Raw genomic sequence first — 26,371 nt, 5'->3', positions numbered from 1 at the left:
TTATATAAAAGACTTACAGTGAAAATCTACTAGGAAATAAATATTTTAAAAACAAAGACCTCACTTTAGAAATCAGTTATGAGGAGTAAATGACAGATAAGCAGCCTGTAGAACAAGTGGATGTATGTCGCTCTCTCTGAACACCCAGATGCTCCAGTGTCAACATGGCAGCCACGCCCCAGCGCCCCCACCACCAGCTCCTCTACCACCAGTATCACCACAGTGACTTCATTTTCCAATTCAATTTCAAATAAGAAATTACTACCAGTGAGTCTAAAACACTTGAGGCCACTACATTCTCTATTTGTGTGTGTACTGTGCCAGATCAGAATCAGAATCAGCTTGTCCAGTGGCAAAAGAATCCAAACAAGAGGAATTAGTGAATCAAACATTTAACAGCATCAAGTTGTTTCAGACTAAAATATTCAACTGCATTTATCTCACAAAAGGAATAGTACTGCCATGTCAAATTCCGAGGCTACCAGCTCCAGTAACCTGCACTGACCCCACGCTGTGAGCTGCAGCTCCCTCTGTGACACAGGCCTGCTGGGTAAAGTCAGCGTGAGCCTTCGAGATCCACTGCTTTCTAAACTTCCTTTATAAGACCAACATACCGTATAATAAATAATTCAGATTAACTACCTTCTTACTAGGTTGAAATTTGCTAACACAAAGGACTTTTATTGTCCCTCAAGTGATTTGCTTATCAGCACTCAAATCCATTGATTTTATATTCAAGGTGACTGGGGATGAGAGTAGGAGCCAGAGTAGGGTTGACCACACAGTAGCCCCAAAATATTGAAAATATGTATACTCATCAGATCCTCTTTTTCAGCTATTAAATATACAGTGTACTTTTAACTAAAGTTAATCACAATAATATATAATTATAAACATACATAAACAAATGTGACAAGTAGGTAACTATTACATACCTGCAGAATTTAAATAAAATTTTTTCAAACACTAAAACTGGACCTGTGCTCCCCAATATTGTTAGAGGTTGCCCAGCAAACAACGAATAGGCAATCCCAGTTAATGATGCTCCAAAAAGAGACTCTATTGCACTCTGTTTAAGGAAAAAAGAAACGAATAAAGGTAATACATCATAAATATATCTCTAACCTACTATAATACATATATATAAGACACCTGGAAAATAAAAATATTAACCAAGTGGTTAAAAAAATAAAGCAAATGCAACTTTAAATCTCAAATTTAAAATTTAAATATGGAAAATTACAAATATATTTTAAATACATGGGAAAATTGTTTTGTTTTAGCATATTAAAGGTGAACTTTTACAATCAACCCTAATTTAAAACTCAATACTACGGGAGGTAAGGAGGAAGGGGTAAATGGAAGATGGACACAGAGGCTCCAACCTTATCTATACATGTTTTACTTCTTAAGCCTATGGTGAGTACAAAGATGTACACATTATTTTGAATATTTTTGCATGTCTGAAATAGTTCATTTAAGAAAATAAAAAACATACTAAATGCTCGATGTGGTGCGCTACAAAAAAAAGACTCCTTCAAGTAGATGAATAAGAAATTAGCACACTCAAATTTGAAACTATCCTTCTCAAACTTGCTTCTAAAGTGCAATTTCCCATACATTTTAAAGAAATTAATCTAATATGATGGGCTTAACCAACATATATAAAACATGAAATGCTTAACATAAATAATAGATGAAAAATCTCCTTAAAAAATTCCTGGAAACCATAAATGAGGAAATATTATTATTAAAGTTTGGTAAAAACGATAAAATGAAAGACTCATAGAAATCTTAAATCAAAGCTAGTAGGCCAATTTTGTTTCACTACCAACATTACATCCTAACTGATTAGGTTATCAGTTGCTAAGGCATATAGACTATGACACTAGACAGAGGGGAGGGGTCAGAAAGAAAACGGTTTACCATTCACAAACATCAAGGTCAACTGGGAAATACAATTAAGCAAGGAAAAGGCCATCATCAGTAAAGCAAAGACAAGACACTTGTGAGAAACAAGCCTCCTGGAACTGAGAGGCAGCACAGCAGCAGGCAGAGAGCAGGGCTTCAGAACCAGATCTGAAGTAGAAGACTGCTTCCTACCAGATGCTAAACCATGGCCGTATCTCAGGCTTGTCCAGCCCAACTTTTCTCATTTTTAAATGTGGGTGATGATAGCCAGGAGAACTTAAAGAAGCAGCGTTTCTGAAAACACTAGCAAACACACTGTCTGGCATATAGAATGCACTCAATAAATGGTAGCAATTATCATCAGTAATAAGAGCATGTTCCAAAATCAAAATCACAACATAAGAATAGTACGTAGTAAAAGTAACATTCAATTATTAGTATAAAAATAGGATCAAACCCACATACAAATTAGACTTTTGGCAAAATGAGTAAGTGTTCATATTAACAATATATTTAGGAATTATATGAAATAAATTTGTTTTCTTGCCCACAGGCAAACAAGAGATTGTCCTGGAAGACACTACTAAGCTATTATAAAATCCTTAGTTCAATTATAATATGTATATTTAGGAATGAATTTAGAGTTCAAATCAAAGGAAAAAATGTCTAAACAACATCTAGAAATAGAAAGCAAAAAATTGAGCAGAGAAACAAGGAGATGGCAAATAAAGAAATGCTAATGGGGTGGGGAAGGCAGTTGGGCACAAAATTAGTTTCCCTCCTCAATGTTGTGTTGAAAAAGCAGAAACTTCCAGGTGAAGACCTTCCTTTCACCATTCCCCAAACCCCTCATTGCCACATTTACTAGGTTTCTTTACCCAGACCTACTTTTTCCCAATTTTTAAACTGTTTATATGTTCATTCCCAAACTAAAACCTGTCTTTCCCTAAAGAAATCACAGCCCTCCCTATACTGCCCTAACTAACCCACATTCAAAAGCTTCCATTTTACCCACCAGAAGCCCTCCCCTAATCTCCCCCATACGCCTCTCCACTGTACGACACTGAACAAGCCCTGCTGATCTTCCTCCTTCTCTACACCTCTATTTTGGTTTTTACAAAATTACATCATCCTGACTCCTGTTTCAGAGCTCTGACTGTGCCTGTGTCTAATGTGCTGGGCCACTTTTCTCCTCATTCTCACCCTTCCTCCATTTCATAAATGGGACTTTTTTCCTCTCCTTCTCTCCCTTTACATTGTTAACCTCATCTATTTTCAGTTTCCCAATCTTCATATTTCTTTCTTACCACTCTATAAATTCTGGAACTGCACCTCCTAATGTCTCCATTTCTACCTGAAGTTCCAGCAAGGCATCTGAAAATAAACGCATCATCTCCATATCATTTCCCTCCATAATATTTCTGATTTCTCTATTCTAAATTATTACAACTCCTACAGCTCTTCCTTTATCTCATTCATGTGTGGCGCAGAACACCACGACATAGTAACTACATATATACTATCCTATCTTTTTCTCCTAGGTTAGGACCCTGAGGATAGATGACACATGCCCATGTCTTACCCTTGTCTATGTTCCTCTAGTGCCTAAAGCTCTATCACATGCACAGGGTATTAAATAGCAGGATGAGACGGGCAGGCAGTGAGTGATAGTCCAAGAGGAAAGAAACAGTATTTCCATGATGGTAACAGACAAGACAGACTTCCTCAGGGACCAGCAGAGTTACATGTACAACTTGTGACAGCACATAAAGCAACTTACTAAAAATATCTATCTGCTATAATAATGTAAAAGAATAATATAAAAGAATCTAAATAATCAAAAAAAAATTGAGTTGAAAGGAAATTTCAGTTGTCAGGTTTACCTCATGTTCAGCTTATGAAATACTTTAATTGAACAATTATTACTACTTAGATTTGGTTGGTTTTTAACCTTTTATCTGTAAAAAATAAATCTTCTCCAAAGAGTAAATATCATTAAACAAAATATACTTAGGAATCACAAACTGTCTCATTTAAATGCCATTAAAATGTATATAAACAGCAACAAAAAAGTCTTTCCAAATTTCACGAAGCACTAGATGCTGTTCTGATATCAGGCCCCCACAGCCCCAGTACAGTATCACCAAGAACAAAAAACATAAAAACTTTCATTCTAGTCATATCAAAATATAGATGCAGTTTTCAGTTATACTTTCCAATTAACACTCTGGCAACATTCACACAAATTTAATAACAGCAAAATTAAACACCACTTCAAAAATCCATCATTTGTCCAGAATTATGCTCCCTTCTTCCAAATAGTCTAGCCCAGGGGACCTGCCAGGGTGGATTAGTTAATGTTAGTCACATGGCTCTAACTAATCCTATGATGTCATAAAGGATACAAAGTGACCCCACCGATAAATTCTCCCACCCATGACCCACCCAGAATCAGTTCAATTGATCTGTCTCCTCCCACCCACTCCCCCCACAAAGACAATACAAGCCTTTTACTCAATTTATTAAACCATTCATCCAGCAAGCCATGACAAACTTTTTTCTTTCTTTCTTTCTTTTTTTTTTTACCTCAACTGTGCATCTTCTCCTGTTCAAATGGCTTCCCCATGTTTTCCATTGCAATTACCTTTGGGGGAAGTCTGCTTTGGGACAGGTTAATCATGCTGTGGGTAGACTCTTCAAATAAAAGTATGTATAGTGAGACAAATGCACACAGACACTTGCCTCTGAAGAGCTAAGAGCCTGGCCACTACCAATCTTTGTACTCACTATTCTGCCTTCTGTAGCTTCTCCAAGCAGCCCTCCAAAAGTGATTACAGGAGACATACAGGCACAGTATAGGAAAAGAATCGAGGCCAGGCACTGCAGACTTAATGCATCCTTGAAGTCACTCAAGAAAAAAGGTGCTTTCCTTTTGATGTCAAGTATCAAACCACCAAAAAGCCTAAATAGGTGAGATGAAACTCGTCAAACTGTACACTAGAGGATTCTGGCTAGTTCAAACTAAAACTATGGGCTACATAAAACTGCTGGTGCCTAGCGTTTTGTCAACAAAAATCAATATCCTATTTAAATAATGGTATAAATTATAGAAGACAAACTCATTTAATCTAATCCACTGATAGTGGAAAGGCAGACCTCACTAAGTTAAAAGACACAAACATCTGTATCATATGGCTATATGCTGAAAAGACTACAGGCAAATGACTATATGAGTAAATGCAATAAATATCAAACACAAATGTGCAAAGAAATACATAATAAAAATAAATAAAACCTAACAACCCATTCATGAAAATGTGCATAAGCAATGCTATTAATCATTATTTATATTATAAATCTTAAAGGCAAGTACCAGAAATACCAGGAATGCAATTATAATATAATCATAAGTCCCCAAATACCCTTTAATATGAATGTAGTATGCTCAGGCCCACTCAGTAGTGAATTAAATAATTTTAGTTTTAAAATTTTAGTACTTCAAACACATAAATACTTCTGGCCCAGAAAAAAAGCCTAAAAACTATTTCAGTGTATGTAATTTACTGTATATGTAGTCAAACCAGTGTGCATATTAATAAAACTAAGAGGTTTTAGTTAGTAAATTTAAAATCTATATTTGCATATCAAATCATTTCAATGACTTATCATTTCAGTGTTTTTTAAAATCAGACTTTTGGATACATCTAACTTGAAAGCATTCCACTACAATATAAGCTCTGTGAGTGGCAAGGACCTTTTCTTATTCACTGCCATTATCTCCAGTGTCTAGAACACTGCCTGGGAAATAGTAGGTACTCAATAAATACCGGTGACAAATCAGTAATTTAAAAAGATTTTGTGACTCATATCATTCAAATCCCTACTGCAGAAAAATACACCAAACAGATTAATCTTATGCTTTCAAATGCTTTAGATGTTTCAAGCTTTACCATTCTAGCTTTTTCCAAAGTTAATATTGAAATAAAGCCTAAACATACATTGACACCTGGAAGAAGTTATCCTATAAATAATATGACAGCAAGCGGACTGAGAAAACTGTAAAAAAATGTGCCAACTTGCAATAAAAAAGGTGCCAATGATAATCTAGAAAATGAAAGTATATCATCAAATCAATCATTTATATGAGACTCTCGGGTAACACGAGATCACTGGGGGTCTGGCTTGGTACTTCTCAGTGACTAACCCTACCTCAGTTTTAAGTCTGAAGAAGTAATAATAATAATAACAACTTAAATGAGCACCTTTCACATGGGGACAGAGTCTTACTCTATTATACTCAGAGGCTACTATATTAGTCCATGGATTAAGATATCCTGTATAAGCTATCCTGGTTTTTTAAACAAATATTTAAGCTTCAAGATCTTTAGTTCTATAGGGACCACCAATGGATAAAACAGTATCAACATCCACATGCTTTTTTCTACACAATGGTAATACCATATCATTTTCTACCTCTACAAAATATTTTAAGACAATGTTTGCACCTGGTAATATTTCTATTCTTTACTCCAAAAATTAACTTATGCAACAATTTTTCCAACTAGGTTTCCAGAGACTATTACTACGGTTTAATTATGCTTGTCTGTCGAATTTTACATTACCTCATGATGTACTGCTCATGGAAGAGTTTTACATCTATGCACACACATGACACATTGGTTACAATTCCTCTCTGTTCCCATAATTCTCTAACTTCATATGAGAATGGCAATAGGACACCACACTTTCCTCAAGAACCTTCTGTACAGGGAGTTAAATTAACCTACTATAGAACTACAATACTCTTAATATATGCTGCATAATATTTTCATTTTAAATTAAATCCTGGTATACAGAACCCAATATAGTCTAGTAAACTATCCTTAACATTATATACCTATAAAATAATACACATTTTTTAAAATATGGAAAAAATACTGTACAAAATTATTTTCCAAATATTTACAAAGAAAAAGAATGCTTATGCCTTTTCCATCAAATCAATCTCTAGCCCCTAAAAGACACCCACACTGTATCAGTATCTGTACCCACCGTCCAGTCCTCTGTAGCTCAGGTCCAGCATGGTGTGGGGCCTCCTTAGGGGTCTCACCCGAGCTGGGGGCAGATCCATTGGGAAATACAGGAATCTTTCTCTTTTCCTGAATTTCACAAAAAACACATTTTCAGAATTGTTTTAAGGAAGCTCAGAAGGCATCTTCAATTAGAGGGAACATGAGATCTCATACTGATTATATATCTAACCAGTACTCCTAGAAAAAATGCTTCCTAATGTAAACTTCCACTTTAAAGAAAATGCACTTTGAAATAGAATCTAAAATTTGTCTCTATTATATTTCAAATTTATATTGTTTTTTTCTGCTTTATATTCTAATATCAGATATACTATAAAACACCCACACACACCATTTCAAATTACTACTCAGCAACAGAAGCAAAAATATCCAATAAAGGCATCTCTCCAACTAGAATTTTTTTAAATCTTACTCATGTTAACTATAGAAAAAATATATTTTACATTAAGAGTAAATGCCATTTTTTCTTTTTAAAATACTTCCCTTAAGACATAAGTAGCACAAGAGTTATTAAACTAATTTTCATAAAAATCAATTTCCATGGCGCAGTGGTTGAGAGTCTGCCTGCCGATGCAGGGGACACAGGTTCGTGCCCTGGTACAGGAAGATCCCACATGCCACGGGGCGGCTGGGTCCGTGAGCCATGGCCACTGAGCCTGCGTGTCCGGAGCCTGTGCTCCGCAACGGGAGAGGCCACAACAGTGAGAGGCTTGCGTACCACCAAAAAAAAAAAAATCAAGTTCCACTTAAGTTTTATTACAAATTCAAGAGTACTATTCTCGTGATAAAAGATCTCCTCCTCCTCACCAGAGTGAGCTTTTAATTTGTTACCTCCAAAGGTCAGAGGTTGCTGGACTAAAAAAAGTGTGTGTGTGTGCACACATGTGCATGCGGGGTGGCGGGGTGGGGGGTGGGGGTGGCGGGGTTTGGGTTGGGGTGGGTGGGAGACCGCTAGAGGGAGAGAGAGGAGACCAAAGAGAAAGGGAGAGGGAAGAGGAGAAAGAAAAAGACGGGATTGGGGGTGGTGTTTATCCCAGGAGGTCCCCTGGATCAAAGACTCTGGCTCAACTACAGACAAACTCCCTGGTTCACATATTCAGTATTTATAGAGCAGCATAACTTATCTATAATCATAAGATTACCATTTGAAAATGTCAAAATTAAAACTAACTTACATCATAGCTCAAAGGGGAAAGAGAAAACAAAATTACAGAATTCCTAGAAAACAAATCTCAAGAAAAATACTATATACCACAATCTATGGAATACAGCAAAAGCTTCATTCAAGAAAATGAAGCACTTATATTAAGAAAATTGGAAGAATAAAAATAAGTGTATTAAGCATTTAATTCAGGAAATGTGAAAAAAATCTTTGAAGGAAGGTGAAAGGAATAAAATAAAGCAGCTAAAAGCAGAAATCGAGTTACAAAACACAATATACTTTTCTAAAAAGGAGAACTGAAATAAATTTTAAAAGCTGCTCTACTGGGAAAATATGATAACCATTAGCTAATATACAACCAAAGATACGACAAGGAGGCAACTTCATAAATTTTACATATGTATAAGAAATATATATATATATATATATGTACAAAGAGACAGACTGCACAACACAACCCTCTGCAAATAAATGAAAAATTTTGATGAAATGGGTAATATACCAAAAAACATAATTTCCCAAAATTGACACCAGAAAATAGGTAATTTTCTACGGTATACAGTTTACCAAAACTGACTCCAGAAAAAAGAGAAAGTTTACACAAACCAATTTCCACAGAAGAAATAAGCAGGTTGTTGAAGTCTACGACACAAGAGTCAAGCTCAGAAAATTTTAATAAAGAAGTCTTTCAAACTTTCAGAACCAAATTATTCCAAACCACTTAAGGTTTAAAGAACACAGAAAAAGGAAAACTTACAAATTTGTTTTTATGAAACAAGTGTAATGATGATACCAAAACGTGAAGACTGCACAAAAATCTATATACCAATCTACTTACAGAGGATGCAAACAACTTAAATAAAACATTAGACAAAGACTACAGGCACTTTAAAGTCCAAGTTGGATTCCAACAATGCAAAAGTGTTTTCAAATTAAAGATTTACCATGATAACTGATAAATAAAATTTATATGATCATCTCCAGAGATGCTAAAAAGCCCTTTGACAAAATTCAACACTCACTTATATTAAAAATTTCAATAAAACAGAAATTAGGGTACTTTCTTAACATGATAAAATGTGTACTTTGGCACCAAAGACAGTAACTTAATGAGAGAAACACTAGGGATATGGACTACAATTAGGAAAAAATTAAGAAATGACCTTTAAAGTCAACTACTACTTAAAACTATTAGAGATTTTAATCAATACAATTAACAGAAAACTTGTTAGAGGTATAAGAATTAGAAAATAAGGGATAAAATTATCTCTTATTGCAGATTACATGACTAAAAAACTACTACATACAATAAAAGCCTAAGAAAGGTAGCAGGATACAAAAGAAATATACAATAACCAATAGCCTTCATAAATATATATATATGTGTGTGTGTGTGTGTGTACATACATATATATATATAAAGCAACAAGCAGATGATATAATGGAACAAAGACCTCATTTATAATAGAAACAAAGATAAAATACTTATGAATATACTCACCAAGAAGCGTGTAAGGCACAGATAAGGAGAACTTTATAATATTCTTTAAGGACACAAAAAGTGACTTGAAATAGGAAAACAACTGGGGAAAGATGTACCATGTTCTTGAATAGATTCAATATTATAAAGATGTCAACCTTCTCTCAGTTCATTTAGAAATTTAATTTCCATCACAATTTTTTAAAAATCACATTTTATTTCTGTAAGTAAAAAGCTGATTTTAAAGCTTATGTGAAAAATAAATACACAAAGATGGCTAAGAAAATTCAGAAAAACAAGAGTAAGAGAGAGGTTGAGAATGAATGCAGACCTACCAGATATTAAATATAACAAAAAGCCTCAGAAATTAAAGTGTGAAATTGGTCCATGAATAGACAGACCACTGGAAAAGAATTTCCAGAAACAGACCTGAATGCATATGGAAATTTAATAAATGATAAAGAGAACATCACCAATCAAGTGGAGAAATGCTTAAGTTTTTAATAAATAGGGACAACCAGGCCGCAATTTAGAAAAAAGACAAATTGCATGCATTCTCTATATAATACGTCATGATAAATTCAAAAGGATCAACGAATGATTTAAATGTTAAAAAAAAGTGATGGAGGGCGATGAGCAAAAAATATTCAGGAATATTTAACTTCACTAATTACAGAAATGCAAATTAAAACCACATTAAAATACCAGATATAGTAAGATAATGATACCTATCAGACTGACAAATATCCAAAAGTTTGACAACACACTGTGCTAGTGAGGCTGTAGGGAAACAGGCATTCTCATTCATCACCAAAATGAGTCTACAACAGTTCAACCTGATAAGAGGAGATTCTGGTAATATCTGCTAAAATTATAAATAAATTCCCATGTGAGCCAGCAATCTTATTCCCATGAATCCATCCTACAGACAGACACATCTGCACAAGACTAAAATGGCAATATGAACACTATGATATGGTTTGTAATAGCAAAAGACTGAAAACAACCTGCACCAGAAACAGGACAAACTATGGTACATCCATACTGGAATAAAACACAGTTGTGAGAAAAGGAAGAAGGAGTATTTCCATGATTTCTTATGATCAGATCCCCAGGAAATATTGTTACATGAGAAAAGCAAGGTGCAGAACACTACAAATAGGATGTTAACTTCTGGTAAGAGAGGAGAGAACAAGACTATATGTTCATATTTCCCTGTACTAAATAAAAACTGGAAGGATAACAAAAAACTAGTAACAAATGGTGACCCACAGGAGGTGGGGACAGGGGTAAGAAGGCAAACGGGACACAGTGGGGAACAACTTCTCTGAGTGTAGTTCTTCATATAGTTTTGAGTTTTGAAAATGTATAAACTATTTGAAAAATGTTTAATAAAAAAAAAAGTAACTCCAAGAAGTACTGTGTGGATTCTCACCTGAGAAGGAACGCTCTTCGGCGGCTCTATGCGTATGGAAGGGTCCCACTCTCCTGGAGGTAGGACAGTCACTTGATCTAAAAATTCATCAATTCCAGATAGGAGGTCATTTCTGTCTTTTGCTTTATAAGCTACATCATGAAAAATCTAAAGAAAAATATACATATTGAGTAAAAGGATTGTAAAGCTGAAAGAAAATTCTACGCATAGTAATCCACTTTAGATATCATAACTAAGTCTACATAATTACCTTAACTCTTGTTCCCACTCTCGCTAATAACTTTAAAAAATAACCCACTATTAGTATTACCAGATGAATTAATAGTAACAACAAAAGAAACCAGTGATGTGTTAATATACAACAATTTTTAGAAAGAGAATATTTTACTTGGGAAATAATAAATACAGAATAAAATAATACTGTAGGTGCGTCATTCCACTTTTATGATATTTTAATGTCATTTATCCTAAAGGAATAGTCATGGGTATGCTAACAATCTTACTTAAATAACTAATTTGATCATTTATATTTACTGGGTGCCTACTATTTGGCAGGCACAATTCTGAGCACTGTGGACACAGATATGGCAAAGTCCCTACACTCAAGAACTCAGGGGGAAAGACAGTGAAACAGGTAATTACATAAATACACAACTGCAGGTAATAATAAACGTGCCTATAAAAATAAAGCAGGGTAAAGGAAGGGAAGCTGATGTGGAAGAATTGGGTGGCCAAGGAAGGTCTCTTAGAGGAGGAAACACTACAGGAGGAATCTGTCTGAAATGAGGGACAAAGGCATGCATAGGGTGGGGTGGAGGTGGTAGAGTGAGCACTCAGGCAAAGGGAAGAGCAGCAATGTCCAGGGGCAGCAGTGAGCATAGCACATCTGAAGAACAAAAAGGAAGCTGTTGTGGACAGAGCAAGTGGTAGAGAAAAGGTGACTCGTCAGTCATAGCATGTAAATTTCGAAAAAAAAGCATACAGAGGCTAGATTAGGCAGACCCTATTAAGACAACAGTAAAGAGTTTAAATTTAAACAAATATACAATAGGATGTCATTGATACATCTGGATCAAGGAAATGATTTATTCAAATCTGCATATTACTGATAGTACAGAGGAAAATACGATAAGAGAAAGGCCCATATGATCCACTTTTGTCACCAAAGAAAAGAAGGTAAGAGAGTCTAAGCTGGAGGGAGAAGTGATGGTGCAGGTGGAAAGGAGATGGTAGACTAAATGCAAAATACACAGAAAAGGTAAAATCAATAAAATCTGTTACTGACTGAGACAGAACAGAGAAAGGAGGTCAGTTCAGACATGTGGGGTTTCAGATGCCTTAGGGACACAAAGCAGAGATGTCTAACAAGTACCCGACTATAAAGCTCTCTCCCAAAGAGACAAAGTCCTGATCAATACAGGCCATTGTCAAAGATGAAGTCCGCAAAAGCAAGAAATTATAGAGAAAAAAGGGGAAAACACAAAGTCCTGTGTGTTTTCCCAAAGAACCAATATCCTGAAATGCAGGATGAAGAAAATTTCAAAATGTCAAGAAGATGGTCAATAATTTCAACTTGTGGGGGAGGGAGGAAACCAAACAGTATCCACTGATCCCTGACAGAAAGGTCCTAAAGACCTTGCAAAAGGCAAATCGTGAATATGAGATAAAATAGTAAAGACAAACAAGGACAATTTTTTAAGCTTCACTATGAAAGGAGAACTATAATTTAATATGCATTATATGCTTTTTAATCAGTGTCCATGTCAAAGGGCATTTTAATTACCTCATCCGTCATGAGGGTGGCTATTGATCTTCCAATTTCATGGTACTGTGGCGCCTTGCCTGCAGGACCCAATAACAGAAACAAAAACCTAAGGAAACATGAAAACACAGATTTAAACATAAACAACATACACACATAAATCTAGGAATCATAAAGAAATCATTCAAATGTAAACACAGAAACAACACTCAGACCTCTTTTCCATCCTCACACGCCAATGGCTGAAAAGAGGATGGAACTCTATTCAGATGAAAACAGATCACAAAACTAAGAAAGGCATTCATAAATAAGTTTCTACTAAGTTATTACTTTTCATCTTCCTTAGAATAAGAAAGTACTTAGGGAATTGGTGTTTTACATTAAAAGTTCCCATCTTCTATATCCTTTTGAATTTTGAGTAACCAATTTTTTCTGGTCTGTACTGATGAAAAAAAGTAAATTAGTAAATAAAGTGAATACTAATCCCATTTAAGTATTTACTTTGGCTTAATAATATAGCTAAGAGTATGCACAAGAAATCCATAATCCCTCAAACTACAGTCTGGACAAAGACACTAATGTGGTAAATAAGGGACTAATCCCTTTGGAAGGAAAAGCATTTTTATTTACAACTCCAAATTTAACATCAAACCTCTTATTATTTGATTTTAATTTATTTATAGTGACCAAATAAAAATTATTTAACTTCCTACTTAGTTATATCATTGTTCACACTACAGTAAAATATTAATATTCACAATAATCCAAACTGGAAGTATTCACCTTCCTGCTTTATAATAATTTAAATGTGAATCTATGAAATTATTCTTCTCATTTATCTTAATACTATACCGTTAATGCAATTCAGTAAAGCTTATTAAGAACTGGCACATGTATTTCAATCAAGTTGCAATTAATTCTTCTTATTTACTATTATATGAATAAGAAAAAATATATTTTTAATTATTCTCATTTGTAATTAAGTTTATACAATCAGTAGCTAACAAATTGATAACCCTTTATAACACAACTTGCTAATTCTTAAGGATATGACCCCCATTTTAATTTTTACTTATAATGTGTACTGAACAGAAGATTTGATCAGGTCAGAACAAAGCATTTTGCCTAATTCAGAGGCATTATTACATTTAATCAACCCTGTGAGGTACTGCTACCCTCATTTTACAAATAAAGCTTAGAGAACTGAAGTCTGGCTTGACCATCCCACAACAAGTGGCAGAGCAAGGATTCAATTCCATTCTCTCTGACTTCAGTGCCTGCACAGAACATACATACTATGTCTAAAATGATGAACTGTTTTTTAAACCAAAGCTCCCAAGATACCGAACTTCTTGTAAAAATATAAATCCAATGTATTTTTTTTAATTTATAATTTGAGTTTTTTAATTTATCAATTTTTTTAACAGATCTTTATCGGAGTATAATTGCTTCACAATACCATGTTAGTTTCTGTTGCACAACAAAGCAAATCAGCCACATGCATACACATGTCCCCATATCCCCTCCCTCTTAAGCCTCCCTCCCATCCTTCCTATCCCACCCCACTAGGTCATCCCAAAGCACCGAGCCGATCTCCCTGTGCTATGCTGCATAAAGCAACATGTTCCTTCAGTGAATAAAATTTTTTAGATTTTGGACATTCTGGGAGAATGTTAGTTGGAATTAACCCTCTCTTTACCTTGTAGGTACAGGGACCTCGGTCAGCCCTGAGAGAAGAACAGCAGGAGCCAGTCTCACAAACGCAATTATAGGTCTTTCCAAAAAATCCACTTCTCCCACCAGAACATTGGATGCCTCAGCTCCCGAAGGAATTTTTCTCATGAAATTCATATCAACCTAGTGACAAATAAATAATAATTAAAAATAAAGTGTGCATGGTATTAATAAGACCAGAGGGAAATAGGAAAGAAAAGATGCTTTTAAGACTACTATTTGCTAATCAAAACTGGTGATCTAAAGGATGTAAAAATGCCAAAATTCTCACAAATACAAAGAATGAAGTAGACAAATACAAAAAAGCAAGCAAAACACACCTACCAAACAATACTCCCAACTGTTTTACTGTCATAGTCTTTACTACTTCAGAGATCTAAATTACCAAACATACAAACTAGAGGAAATTTTCAATGAATATAGCAGTATTCATTAAAAACTATTAAAGACAAAAATATAGTTCACAAGCTAACAGTGGTCCATGAAATTATACACAGTGCTAAAAAATAGTCATTTAATTATTATCTAATTGTTTAATCTTAGAAATCAATTGGTTCCTTTATATTTTATGTATTTTTATAAGTCCTTTCTATTTTAAAGAACTCTGGGCATCCCCCAGTATTTTCATTAAGTGGGAAAATTATGTTTATTTAAAACTAAAATAGCCATAATTGGTATAGATATATGGTAGTGCTATATAATCACATTCAGTTGTCTGTGTATAATTACAAAGAAAAGGTTACGAGCATAATATCAAAGTATGGCAACTTCTTCGTTTATACGCAGTTTCACACAAGGCACTAAACAACCACTTACAGGGCTATCTACTAAAATAAAACCAGCACTTACAGCGGGCCTCTTGAGTCCCACACCCAGTGTGCCACAACTACAGTGCCAGGAGGCAGACTCCTGCCCAACAGGAGATAAGGAGGTGTACACAAGGACAGACCAAGTAAAAAAAGGAAAACTGTGACAGAGGAACAAAAGTAAATGGCATCTGCCATGTCTAGAGGAGGTCTATAACGTAAACTATAGTAATTTATTCGTTGCAATTTAGTTACTGAACACTTTACACTCATCTGAAATAATTGGAGCACCAGTAAAAATGTGATTGACTTAGAACAGTATAACGTCCCATAAGCAAGGCTTTTTTTTGGCAAAGCTTTTTATAATTTTAGAACATGAAGCTTAGCAAAGCTATACCGCAAATCATCATTTAAATGCCTTTTCTGCAAAATGTGATTTATAGAATTTGCATCATATAACAAAGGCTTAAAAAATGAATCTTACTTGAAATAATCACATTTAATTAAAAGTCTGACATTGTATCCTATAGTAAATACCAATAAAAAAATTTACAATGGCCACAGGGGATCAATTATTCAGAGGCAGTACTCACAAAGTATGCTTTAAATTCAATCGTAATTTGAACTTGTAGTTTTGTCCTGTTCTTTTGAAATATGTTCTTTTTATATTTCATTTAAATACTCATCTACCACAATTAAAAATCATACTTGAGATAGGTGAATTGTTTTTAAATCCATGCCTTTACCTTTACCTACCCATGGGGAAGCACCAATGTTTCCCAGTGACATTCCAGAAAGTACTGACACCATAAGACAATAATTCTGGGATCACATTACAGCCGAGAAAAAGCTGAATCATTACTGCTATAACATCATTACCAGAATTAATCTTTCTAGTGGTGGTAGCTCCAGAACAAACGACTGTAATTCAAAAGGTACTGAAGTTTCATGATATCTATGGGTAGGTATAGATGAAAATACCATATTATTCATATATTCTTTTTTCAGAATTTCTAACACTAGTAAAATATAACGTTATTCAAGTGCTATGAGACTGTTACCTTTCTCACAATTTCTGATCATAAATTAACATATCACAAGCATCACATGCAGGTTTATAGGCACCAGTTATTAAAAAATTATTATAATCAATGTTAATAAAGCCACATTGCTACAATTTTCTCAGTAAAAATGACTATGAAAATGTATAGTTAGTAACAGAATTACCTTGCTGAAGTCAACAGTACTATTTTCTCTGCTTCCTCCACTTCCATTACCTTTAATTTCTCCACTTTTACTATTGTCCAAGTTCCCAGGTGCAGACTGTGGAGAGGCCAAAATACCTGTATTTAAGAACAAACAAATTCCAAACTAGTAAGGAGAAAATTCACTTTGTAACCTGAATCTACTCATATCCTGAAAGTGATGGTTTATTAAAAGCAAATGTGCTAGGTAAAAAAAAAAAAAAAAAGTGCCAAGTGTTAGTACCATACCAGCAAGAGTAGATTAACATTTTAAGCAATAATGAAGCTATATATTTTAACATTTTAAATAATATAATTGGCATTTACAAAAATGGTGGCCTTTTGCAAAAAGAGAAAAAGTAAGTAGAAGGTGGAAGACCTGGGTCTGATCACCACTGGAAATACTTAGGGCATCCATTTTCAATGTATCCAATAGACATGTGAAGTCCACATCATTAAGTTAGCTTAATGATGTCTAGCACACTTATATCAATAAAAATATAAAATTTCTGATAAAACCTAAATGTAACTCAGAAAATGTTAAGAGCTACGTCAACTAAACGTACACTAATTTCGCCATAATCATCCCTAATCTTAACAGTTTCCTCAAGAATTTTCATTCTCTTGTGTAAAATGTATGTGCTGCCTACTGTCATTATTCCTAAGAAATATGTTAAAACATAATAGTAATGTTTTTACTATTTTAGGTACACGTTCTATTAGCTTGTTTGTATTACAAATGATAGATATATGTTCATGCATTATGTATACTCATTTCAAGTAACACTCAGCAGCAACAATTCACACAATAACATAAAAACACCCAGTAGCATATGACCAATCATTACCACTACGAATTTTGCATAAAGTTCAAATCTCAAAAATGTTTAAGTACTTAACATAGATTTCTACCATTAAACGTATCTAATTTTTTCAAAACACCCAAGACTTTCTAGTTCAAGAATACAGATTTAATATTACCCAAAACACTGAGTATCACAGGAGAAGATGCACTAGACAATTACAACAGTCTTTACTTTTAGTTTTAACTCTGCCACTCAAGACAATCTAGTGACCCACAGAAATTCAATTAAACTGTTTGTAGTTAGATCCTATAAACTTTAAAGTTAATATTAGTAATTGAGTTCCAAAATTTTAAGCATATCAGATATATTCAATGCCTCTAAGGGAGTTTTCGTTTTTACAGAATACAACATATACTAGTAACCTTAAGTCATTTGAGTTTACTGCTTAAACTTAGTGAAAGAAGACCTTTGTGATACCCACTTCTATGTTAAATATCTACGCTAGGATGTCACTCTGACCCAAAAATCTCAGTGTAAAAAGTATGCACAATCCCCTTAGCCATGTGCTCATTCCCTAGAAGTACTAAACAATTCTGAAATAAAAACTATTTCCTAAAACTTAACTAATTTTTCACCATTTTAGCCTCTTCTTTGAACTTTGTCCCTACACTTCCATTATAGAGTCCATTCCTTTATTAAAATACATGCCCAAGTGAAAAAAAAAGTGAACCAGTATTTTTCAGTGGTTTCCACCAACTCCCACACAAGAAAATGAAGAGTATCATTAAGGCCCTGGCAGCAACTGCAATGACCATCAACACACACACACTGCTAACTACTAAATGCATCCAACCTGCAAATGTGTAACCAAAAAAAAAACCATAGGCACAGCTTCCCAGAACAGTCCCAGCAACCAGATTTTGGGAGAAGAGTGGAATGCGGAGAAGGCTCTGGGGGAAAACAAGGATACAGTAGAATGGGAAGAAGAAATAACGTACAACTCAATACTGACAACGCCAGAAGAGATGACGTGAAGTCATGGGCTCACCAGGTCACCTTGAAACCTATTAAAGTCAGCATGCCAGGCACACCTTAGAGATTCCACCACCACCTTCTCCATGCAATCCTTCCTACTCTCAGCTAAGTTAAAGCTATTTCCTCAAAAGGTTAAGGAAGTATTCCTGCTCCTACAGTAAATTCCTAGAGCTCAGAATTAAATGAGTAAATTCCCCAAAATTAAAACTATCATTAGCACAGATAACTCAGAAGGACTTTATTTATTTGCTTTGAGCAAAAGAAAAAACAAATATGAGTATGTATACAATCAGTACTGGGATTTAAAAATCATACCCTGGTAAATCTATTATTGTGCCCTTACATTCTTTTTCTTAAAATAGCAAAGCTACCTAGAGAAACAGAAATCAAAGATATCAGTTTTCTGTCGTTAAAAGTTTGAAAGTAGAAGTATTTGGAGCAGTGGTTCTCATCTGGGGAAAAGTCTGCCCCACCCCGCCCCGAGACATCTGGCAATGTCTAGAGACATCTTTGGTTATCACCACTAGGGAGTGTACTGGCCGCTAGTGAGTGGAGGCCAAGGGTGCTGCTCAACATCTGACAATGCACAAGACATCCCCCACCACAAAGAAGTGTCCACACCAAAAGGTCAATTGTGCCGAGAGTGAGAAACACTGAGTCAGAAGACAGTTACAAACACTAAAAGTGAGTTACGTCTTTTACGTAATTACTCTCCAAAAAATAACTAATGGAAAACACCACTTTTTTTTCTTTTTTTCTTTTTACTACAGGTATTCACAAATCATGACTCCGTGCCACAAAAACCTATGACATTAGTCTCTCAAAAATGATGCCAAGGCCACCTTCTTCATCAGACTTCAGGAAAACTTACAGAGTTTCCAGCTGCTCTAAGCAGCAAAGGTAACTAAGCAAGGAATAATATAGAGCTGCCCCTACTATTGTAATTACATTCATCCTATAAATGTCTTCTTAAACAGTAATTATGAGCTCTCCCTTTTCCTTAGAAATTCCCTCTTTTCCCTACGTTCTAATTTCTTTTCTTCAGAAAGGCTAATAAATTTCATGGCATACTTAATGGCAGAGGGGGAAATAATTTAATCGTGTCCCTCAATTTTCAGTTAATTGCTCTTTTTATCCTCTTAAAAATATGACCTAATAAGCCATTGTGAACCTGTACATCCCTTCCTTCCCATATAAAATTTATAGTCCCTTATCATTAATAACATTGAAACTGGTAAAACAAGAAATGTCCAGTATTACTGACAGATATAGGTAAAAACAAATGCAAGGGGAAGTAACTTTAAAGTCATTTTTGTTCAAGAAAAATAGTAAACCTTGTTAGTCCTTTTTAATTAAAATAAGAATGTTCATTATTTCTGAGTAATTATTTCTAGATTTTTTTCTTTTGTTTAGTTACCTCATTATATAATACTCTATCTTTTCCACAAAGTATTAAAATTTACAATTAAATTCTATACTATAGATTTTGTTGTAAGTAGATCTGTGTTCAATTCCTTGCTCTGGTCATTTACAGTATAACCTTAACATCTCTAAGTCTTAATTTTCTTCATTTTACAAACAGCGATAACATGAACTCATCAAATTGTTAGACAAATTAGAAATATGATATTTGAAAAGTACACATCACTGTGTGTGGCAACCTATGAAACAATGGTTACTATAAGTACTATCATAATTAATGTTACAATGATTTAACCACAAAACTTCTATTTTTTAACTTTTAAAAGTATCATCTTTTTTTGGCAACTACAATGAGCTTTGATTAAATGTACTTAGTATGTCTGGATACAGCCAATAAAGAGAAGGAGAGGCTGGTTGGTCATATACTGGTAGGAACACAGGATGTTTAGTCAGAGGACGTGGACTGTCACTTACTAGCTGTATGATCCAGGGGAATTTATTTAACTTCGCTGAGCCTGAGTTTCTGAAAATAGGTATACCCACCCAACTTACACAAAATTTTATACACATCAAACAGGCAATTAACTATAAGCTACTACTGAAGTGTTATATATTATTCAGTGTTATGCAGAAATGTGATAATAATTATGTGATTAAAACCACTATAGTTAGTGCTCATATGTCATGTTGATGCTTAGCTGTCAGTAAAACATAGTCACTAAAGAATACTTCTTTAGGGCTTCCCTGGTGGCGCAGTGGTTCAGAGTCCGCCTGCCGATGCAGGGGACGCGGGTTCGTGCCCCAGTCCGGGAGGATCCCGCGTGCCGCAGAGCGGCTGGGCCCATAAGCCATGGCCGCTGAGCAGAAAGATAAATATGTATAAATGTACATATAATTAATATATAAGAGGAAGAGCCAAAATTATAATAATATATAGTAACCCTTAAGTGAGTTACAAACCTTTTATCCACTAAGAAATAATTTTTCTAATTCACGTAGAAATATATCCTAGCCACAACTATTGGAACTCTAGTCCTGAAAATTTCAAGGTGAATTAGGATTAAAAATAGATATGGCATTAAATAAAGGACAAGTAAAGTCTATTCCAAATTATAAAACTAGTCTTGAAATAATGATGATCCCAGGCAGTCATTAGTGAACCTCAATCTTCTCAGAGACAAAATGAGAAAAAGAACATTCAATTCTATTTTTGTTAGGAAGGTTAAAACATACAGCATTCCTTGAACAAAAGCACCAAATAGTAGATAAAAGGCATATCACCCCATTTTACTTTATGTAAAACATGTGTTCATTCACCTTATGGAATGAAATGCACAAGAAGAGCCACCATTTTTTTAATCATGGCAAATTAAAAGATTACTTGTAAAAATGTCTACATTTTTTTTAACCATTCAAATGCACTGACCTGTAAAATCTCAGTGAAAATTTTTGAAAAAAAATTATGTGTAGTCTTATTTGGAGTCTTTTTAAAACTTAACATTTTTAATAATTCTATCCTTCTCTGTAATATACTATAAAGAAAAAAACATGCAGAAGTCAAAATAAATTATAAGCATTATAATTTAAAGCTATGTGCTTGAAAGGCATTCCAAGTGCAAGTGATCTAGAGGCAGAAAGCACCACACATGGAGGACTTTGAATAGTTGCCTGAAGTTATGTCAACATTTTCCTCATTCTTCTGCTCCTGGCCTTGCAGTGCTTCTAAGTCTTCCTCAGGCGGATGAATTACTACTGTGGGAATATCGTCACTGGCAGGTGAAACCAGTAGCTCTGGGGCCTGAAGCTGCCTCTCCTGGGAACTTCTGGAGTTCAGGCGACTGAGCCTAGGGCTGGAAGGAGGACTGTTCTGAGGGGTGGGTACTGGGGTTGTACACTTCGAGCCTGCAGGGGTTCCAGCTCTCGAAGAAGGAAGAAGATGACTGAGAAGAAGAGATAAAGGTGATTCTCCTCTCAATGAAAGGTTTGAGGCAGACAGACCTGTTCGCAAAGAGTGGCGGGGGGCTGAAAGGCCTTCCCCTGAGATAAAACAAATAAATGAAAAGTGATGAAGTTCACTGCAGAAGACAAATGAGACACAAAAAATCAATTTACACCATAAACTGCAAGATTTAAAAAAGATCCAATATTTCAAATTCATGCTATCAGGGTTAGTATGACAATCAGATTTTTAAATATTAGAAAATCATTGAAAAATGGCTTAAACTGTAATTAGTTCTCTGAAGGTGCATCCAAAAATCAAAACAAAAAATAAAAAACAATGCTAATGATAGATGGTCGGGGACGATATTCTGTTAGTAATGAGAATGACCAATAGTGTGGTTTTAAAATTACAGAATAATATCAATGGAAAGCTGCTGCTTTAAAAAATGATAAACAGCAAATGAGAATATAACACAAAAATAATCTAAGAAATAAAACCCAAAACAAAACTTACCAGCACTGATATTTAGTGCATTTTATCTACATTGCACCAAACTGCTACATATTCTCTCATAAGAAAAGTCCACATTAACGGTGTCTAATAATTCCTAACTTAAAGGTGATGTCAATAAGGCATCAATAACTTAAAGGTGATATCAATAACTTAACTTAAGGTGATATCAATAAGTCAATAGAGCATCACCTACTGATAGCACTCTCAAGTAAAATTTAAAAACATAAGACAAGTAATAGGAATTTTTTTTCAAAAGAGAAACGTCAATTTTAGAAGATACACATTCTTGAGCTCATTATCTGGTATTAATAAATGTCCTAAAATATGCTTCCATTTCTAAGGCAGCAGATAAATTAAAACAAATACATACAAACTTTAACTTAACTAGCTAAGAATAAAGTATTTCTTACCAACAAGAGTGATGAAGTTAAGTCTACAGTATTTCAAAAGGTCAGGTATAGTTATACTCCAAAAACTTGGTTATTCTAATTAAGTGTGGTTTAATGGAATAACATTGTTTTTTCAGGAAAAGCATGAGAAATATAACAACCCCACATGATCTAAGTAATCAAAGCTACATACTCAAGAGATCCCAGAAATATTAAAAATATGAACTTTTAATCCATAAATCACCACCATTTAGTTAAAAAATAAGCTACATGCAGAAAAAAATGTTAAATTACAACTATAATATAACAAAATAACAAAATGCCCATGCTAAAATGGCACCTAAAAGAAAATAGCCATTGTCTTATGATTAAAAGGAATCAACTGACAACTGGAGAATAATCAGGAACCACTGCATATGGGGAAGAAAGATTTAATATGGTCTCTCTAGGCAAACAAATTCACTTCACTACAGTAGAGCATATGCAATACATGGAAAGGTGAAAAAAAGACGTGACATAGATGGCTTGCTTTCAGATTGAACTTAGGTCCATAAGAGATTTCTTTCATTCTTAAGGTTCCTTGAATATAGAAAGGCACAATTTTAAATAGATTAAAAAGAGTTTTATTGGTCAAATGCTCAGAAGAAAATGGACTTAATTATCTTACAGAGCTGCAAACGATGACTAAGTACTGTCAACTTTAGACATGTTAAATCCTACCACCTGTGACTGTGTGCTTGTAGAACAGTTAAAAGCCATACTCTTTTCAGAGACAGAAAAGATGAGCAGAAGGATTTGTGGCCCATCCTCCACTCCTCTTCACTGTAATTCCCACAAGCCTTGGGTAATGGTAGCAACTAGAGGCAGCAGTGACCCTCAAAACCAGCTCCAATTCTTCGCACCTGGATTTTTCCAGTCACTGTCATCAGAGCTATCTTTGAGACCCAAAATAGAACCCCAGTGATAGCATGCCAGCCTTAAGACAGTGACAGAGGTAAATGGCTACAAAAACACATTCTCCCAATGTCCCACATAACCCATGCTAGACCGTGAATGAGAGGGGAGAGCAGCAGTGTGTGGGTCTGTGCCATTCTCAATGGCTTGAAAAAATCAACTGCATCATCCCTAGCATAAAACAGGAACAAGCACAAAAACCTTTCACAAATTATGTAAATAAAAAGCAGTGAAATCAGCAGACCAACCCCAAAATACTTGCTTGTGCCCAGCAAGTAAAGTATACCCAGGAGAAAAAAAAAAAAACCTCTAGGAAAAATCTAATATTAAAGGCCCAAACACAAGACTTAAAATTTTCAAAAGATTAAATTTATAGATAATAATTTATGGCTCTTTTATCAAATATTCAAGAATTCTTCAGCAGAAACAAAAAAGCAAGAAGGAGAGTAATTCAGGGTTATGTATAGTGTAGTGTTTAAATATTACCAATACTTAAATGTCCCATTTTAACAGAGTAAATGGTTAATTTTTTCATCTAAGTAATTTCTACAGATAATTCTGTCACGCTGTAAAGACATTTTAGAAATGAAATCTTTAAATGCACAAATTATTATTTTAAAGAGAATTAAAAAGATAAAGCCCTATGTAATTATCTAGAAAAAATATGTTTCTTTTCCTGAATGCTAATTGTAACACACTGGAATGCCATTAGTGTAGACGTGTTAGCAAAAATTGAATGCCACAACTTATCTCACCATTCCTTTCAAGCAAGTGAGGGTCAGAATGTTTCTTGCCTATATCTGCAAAAGATCGAACAAGGGGAATCCGGCTGGTAAACCTTTTCTCATTCTGATGATGGTGCCTCTTCAGAAGGGCTTCTCTGACATGCTCTCTTATGGACTCATCCAACTGGCCAGAGGCGATCATGTTGTCCAATACCATATCTAGGCAAAGAAAAATACATAGATAACAATCATTTTTATTAAATAAACTAACACTTGGATGACTATAACACAGAATAAATCTTAAGTGAAATCTTACCAGAAAAATAAGACTCTTAAATAGCTCTAGAAAGTAACATTCTCTTCTAATATTGAATAATGGATGCATAAAGATAAATATGAACATTATCCAACAAAAATGAACATATTAATAGAGACCCTTATTTTAATAAATACTATTATTTATTGAAAAGCTACTGTTATTCACCAATAGCCTTCCTACATAGTTGAAGGTGCTTTACTGATGATACAATAAATTCTATTAAAATAGATATTCAAATATTGGCTTCCTAAGAATTGAAGGTATTTTCTTGCTTCACCTCATACTTTCCCCCAAAACTGTAGATGAATATCTGTACTCATTCATTCAATCATTAACTATTTTACTGAGTACCTATTATGTGTTGGGAATACAGCAATTAACTAAGCAGATCAAGTTTCTGCTCTCACTTATCCAGAGGTAGAAAAACCAGTGAGTAACTGAAAAGATAAAATATGAAGTAATAAGTTTTAGAAAGATGACTGTATCAGGCTGTGAGGGAGGTGTGGGAAATGGGGAGATTGATGGCAATGACATTTTATACATTACTGTGGTGCCTGGACTATTTTTAATTTATAAAGTACATATAAATATTTTCTAAAAGTGGCAGTAACTTGAGATAAAAGAGTCAGGATTTCAAATCTATGATAAGGTTCCTCTGAGAGAAAACTGGAAGGGATCAACCTAGCAGGTAAACTCTTAGCAGCAACACCATGACTGCAGGCTACCATACAAATGAACACTGGATTATACATTTACTAAAACATTATATTGTATTATGTGATAATTAAAAGCCAAAGTAAGACATATTGAATATGTCTAAATTCAATATTCCTAATCCTAACTCAGTTTTTCAGTCATTTATATAAAACAAGAAAAGACTTTGATAACTTAAATATTTGCAGCACTAGGTCAAATCTATCAATCTGGTAATATCAACGTATTGATATTTCTAGCCTGAGAAAGCCTAATAAATTTACAGTCCTCTTGAAGATCAAATACAATATTTTGTTTTTATATTGGGCAATCTATAATGGTAGTCACACTATCAAATTTATTACTATTGAACTTGATATTGGTTTTGAGCAACTTCAGTTAATGACCAATAGCTTTATCACAGCTATCTTTTCCTTCTTTCTACCTCCACAGTACCCTTCAATTTTCTCTCCTTCGTTTCCATTGCTACTACCTACCAGACATCAGATCGTCATCACTTCTTGCTTAGACATTCCAAGAGAATAAATGACCTCCTTGCTTCTAACCTCTTCTTAATCCAAAGCCACCCTACCTCTTCTTGCCAGAATATCCCTGACACACATCGAGATCATACTATTCAACTATACTATCCAACTTAAAAGTCATTGAGAGCCAAAATGCCTACCAAATAAAATTCAATTTCTTAACCCAGTAATTCAAGGCTAGTCACAATCCACCTCTAATTTATTTTTCTAACATATCTCAAGAAATCTGTATACTCACAGAGAATTGACTTTTTGGAGATTCATAGCTGTCTATACTTTCTAGACTTTTCTTCCTTCTCTTCCTCCTCCTTAGAATACTTCCTTTTCTCTTGTACCACCCTGCTCCCTATCACCATGTGTTCAAATTCTATGGATAAGTTGTATAGTTAATGTACTCTCTG

The 26,371-nt window shown here is 34.5% G+C and overlaps 1 protein-coding gene across 5 annotated transcripts in view; it reads right to left on the bottom strand.

The window, feature by feature from the left end:
• SLC4A7 (solute carrier family 4 member 7) overlaps positions 1-26,371 on the bottom strand; it is a 117,659-nt gene that overhangs the window by 30,837 nt on the left and 60,451 nt on the right. For 2 of the 5 annotated variants that reach the window (XM_081247723.1, XM_081247724.1), the window contains exons 6-14: positions 24,444-24,632; positions 21,559-21,927; positions 16,611-16,726; positions 14,543-14,700; positions 12,865-12,952; positions 11,082-11,228; positions 6,964-7,070; positions 4,699-4,873; positions 936-1,069 (exon numbers count right to left, since the gene is read on the bottom strand). In XM_081247723.1, the coding sequence (XP_081103849.1) occupies positions 936-1,069; positions 4,699-4,873; positions 6,964-7,070; positions 11,082-11,228; positions 12,865-12,952; positions 14,543-14,700; positions 16,611-16,726; positions 21,559-21,927; positions 24,444-24,632 (1,483 nt within the window). The remainder of the gene's footprint in view (positions 1-935; positions 1,070-4,698; positions 4,874-6,963; positions 7,071-11,081; positions 11,229-12,864; positions 12,953-14,542; positions 14,701-16,610; positions 16,727-21,558; positions 21,928-24,443; positions 24,633-26,371) is intronic. The other 3 variants (XM_081247725.1, XM_081247727.1, XM_081247726.1) reach the window with 2 other exon arrangements.

The sequence above is a fragment of the Mesoplodon bidens genome (genome assembly GCF_964165515.1).
Source record: "Mesoplodon bidens genome assembly, chromosome: 10".
Lineage (NCBI taxonomy): Eukaryota > Metazoa > Chordata > Mammalia > Artiodactyla > Ziphiidae > Mesoplodon > Mesoplodon bidens.
Note: the sequence above shows the minus strand (reverse complement) of the source record. Positions and strands in the feature narration are given on the sequence as shown.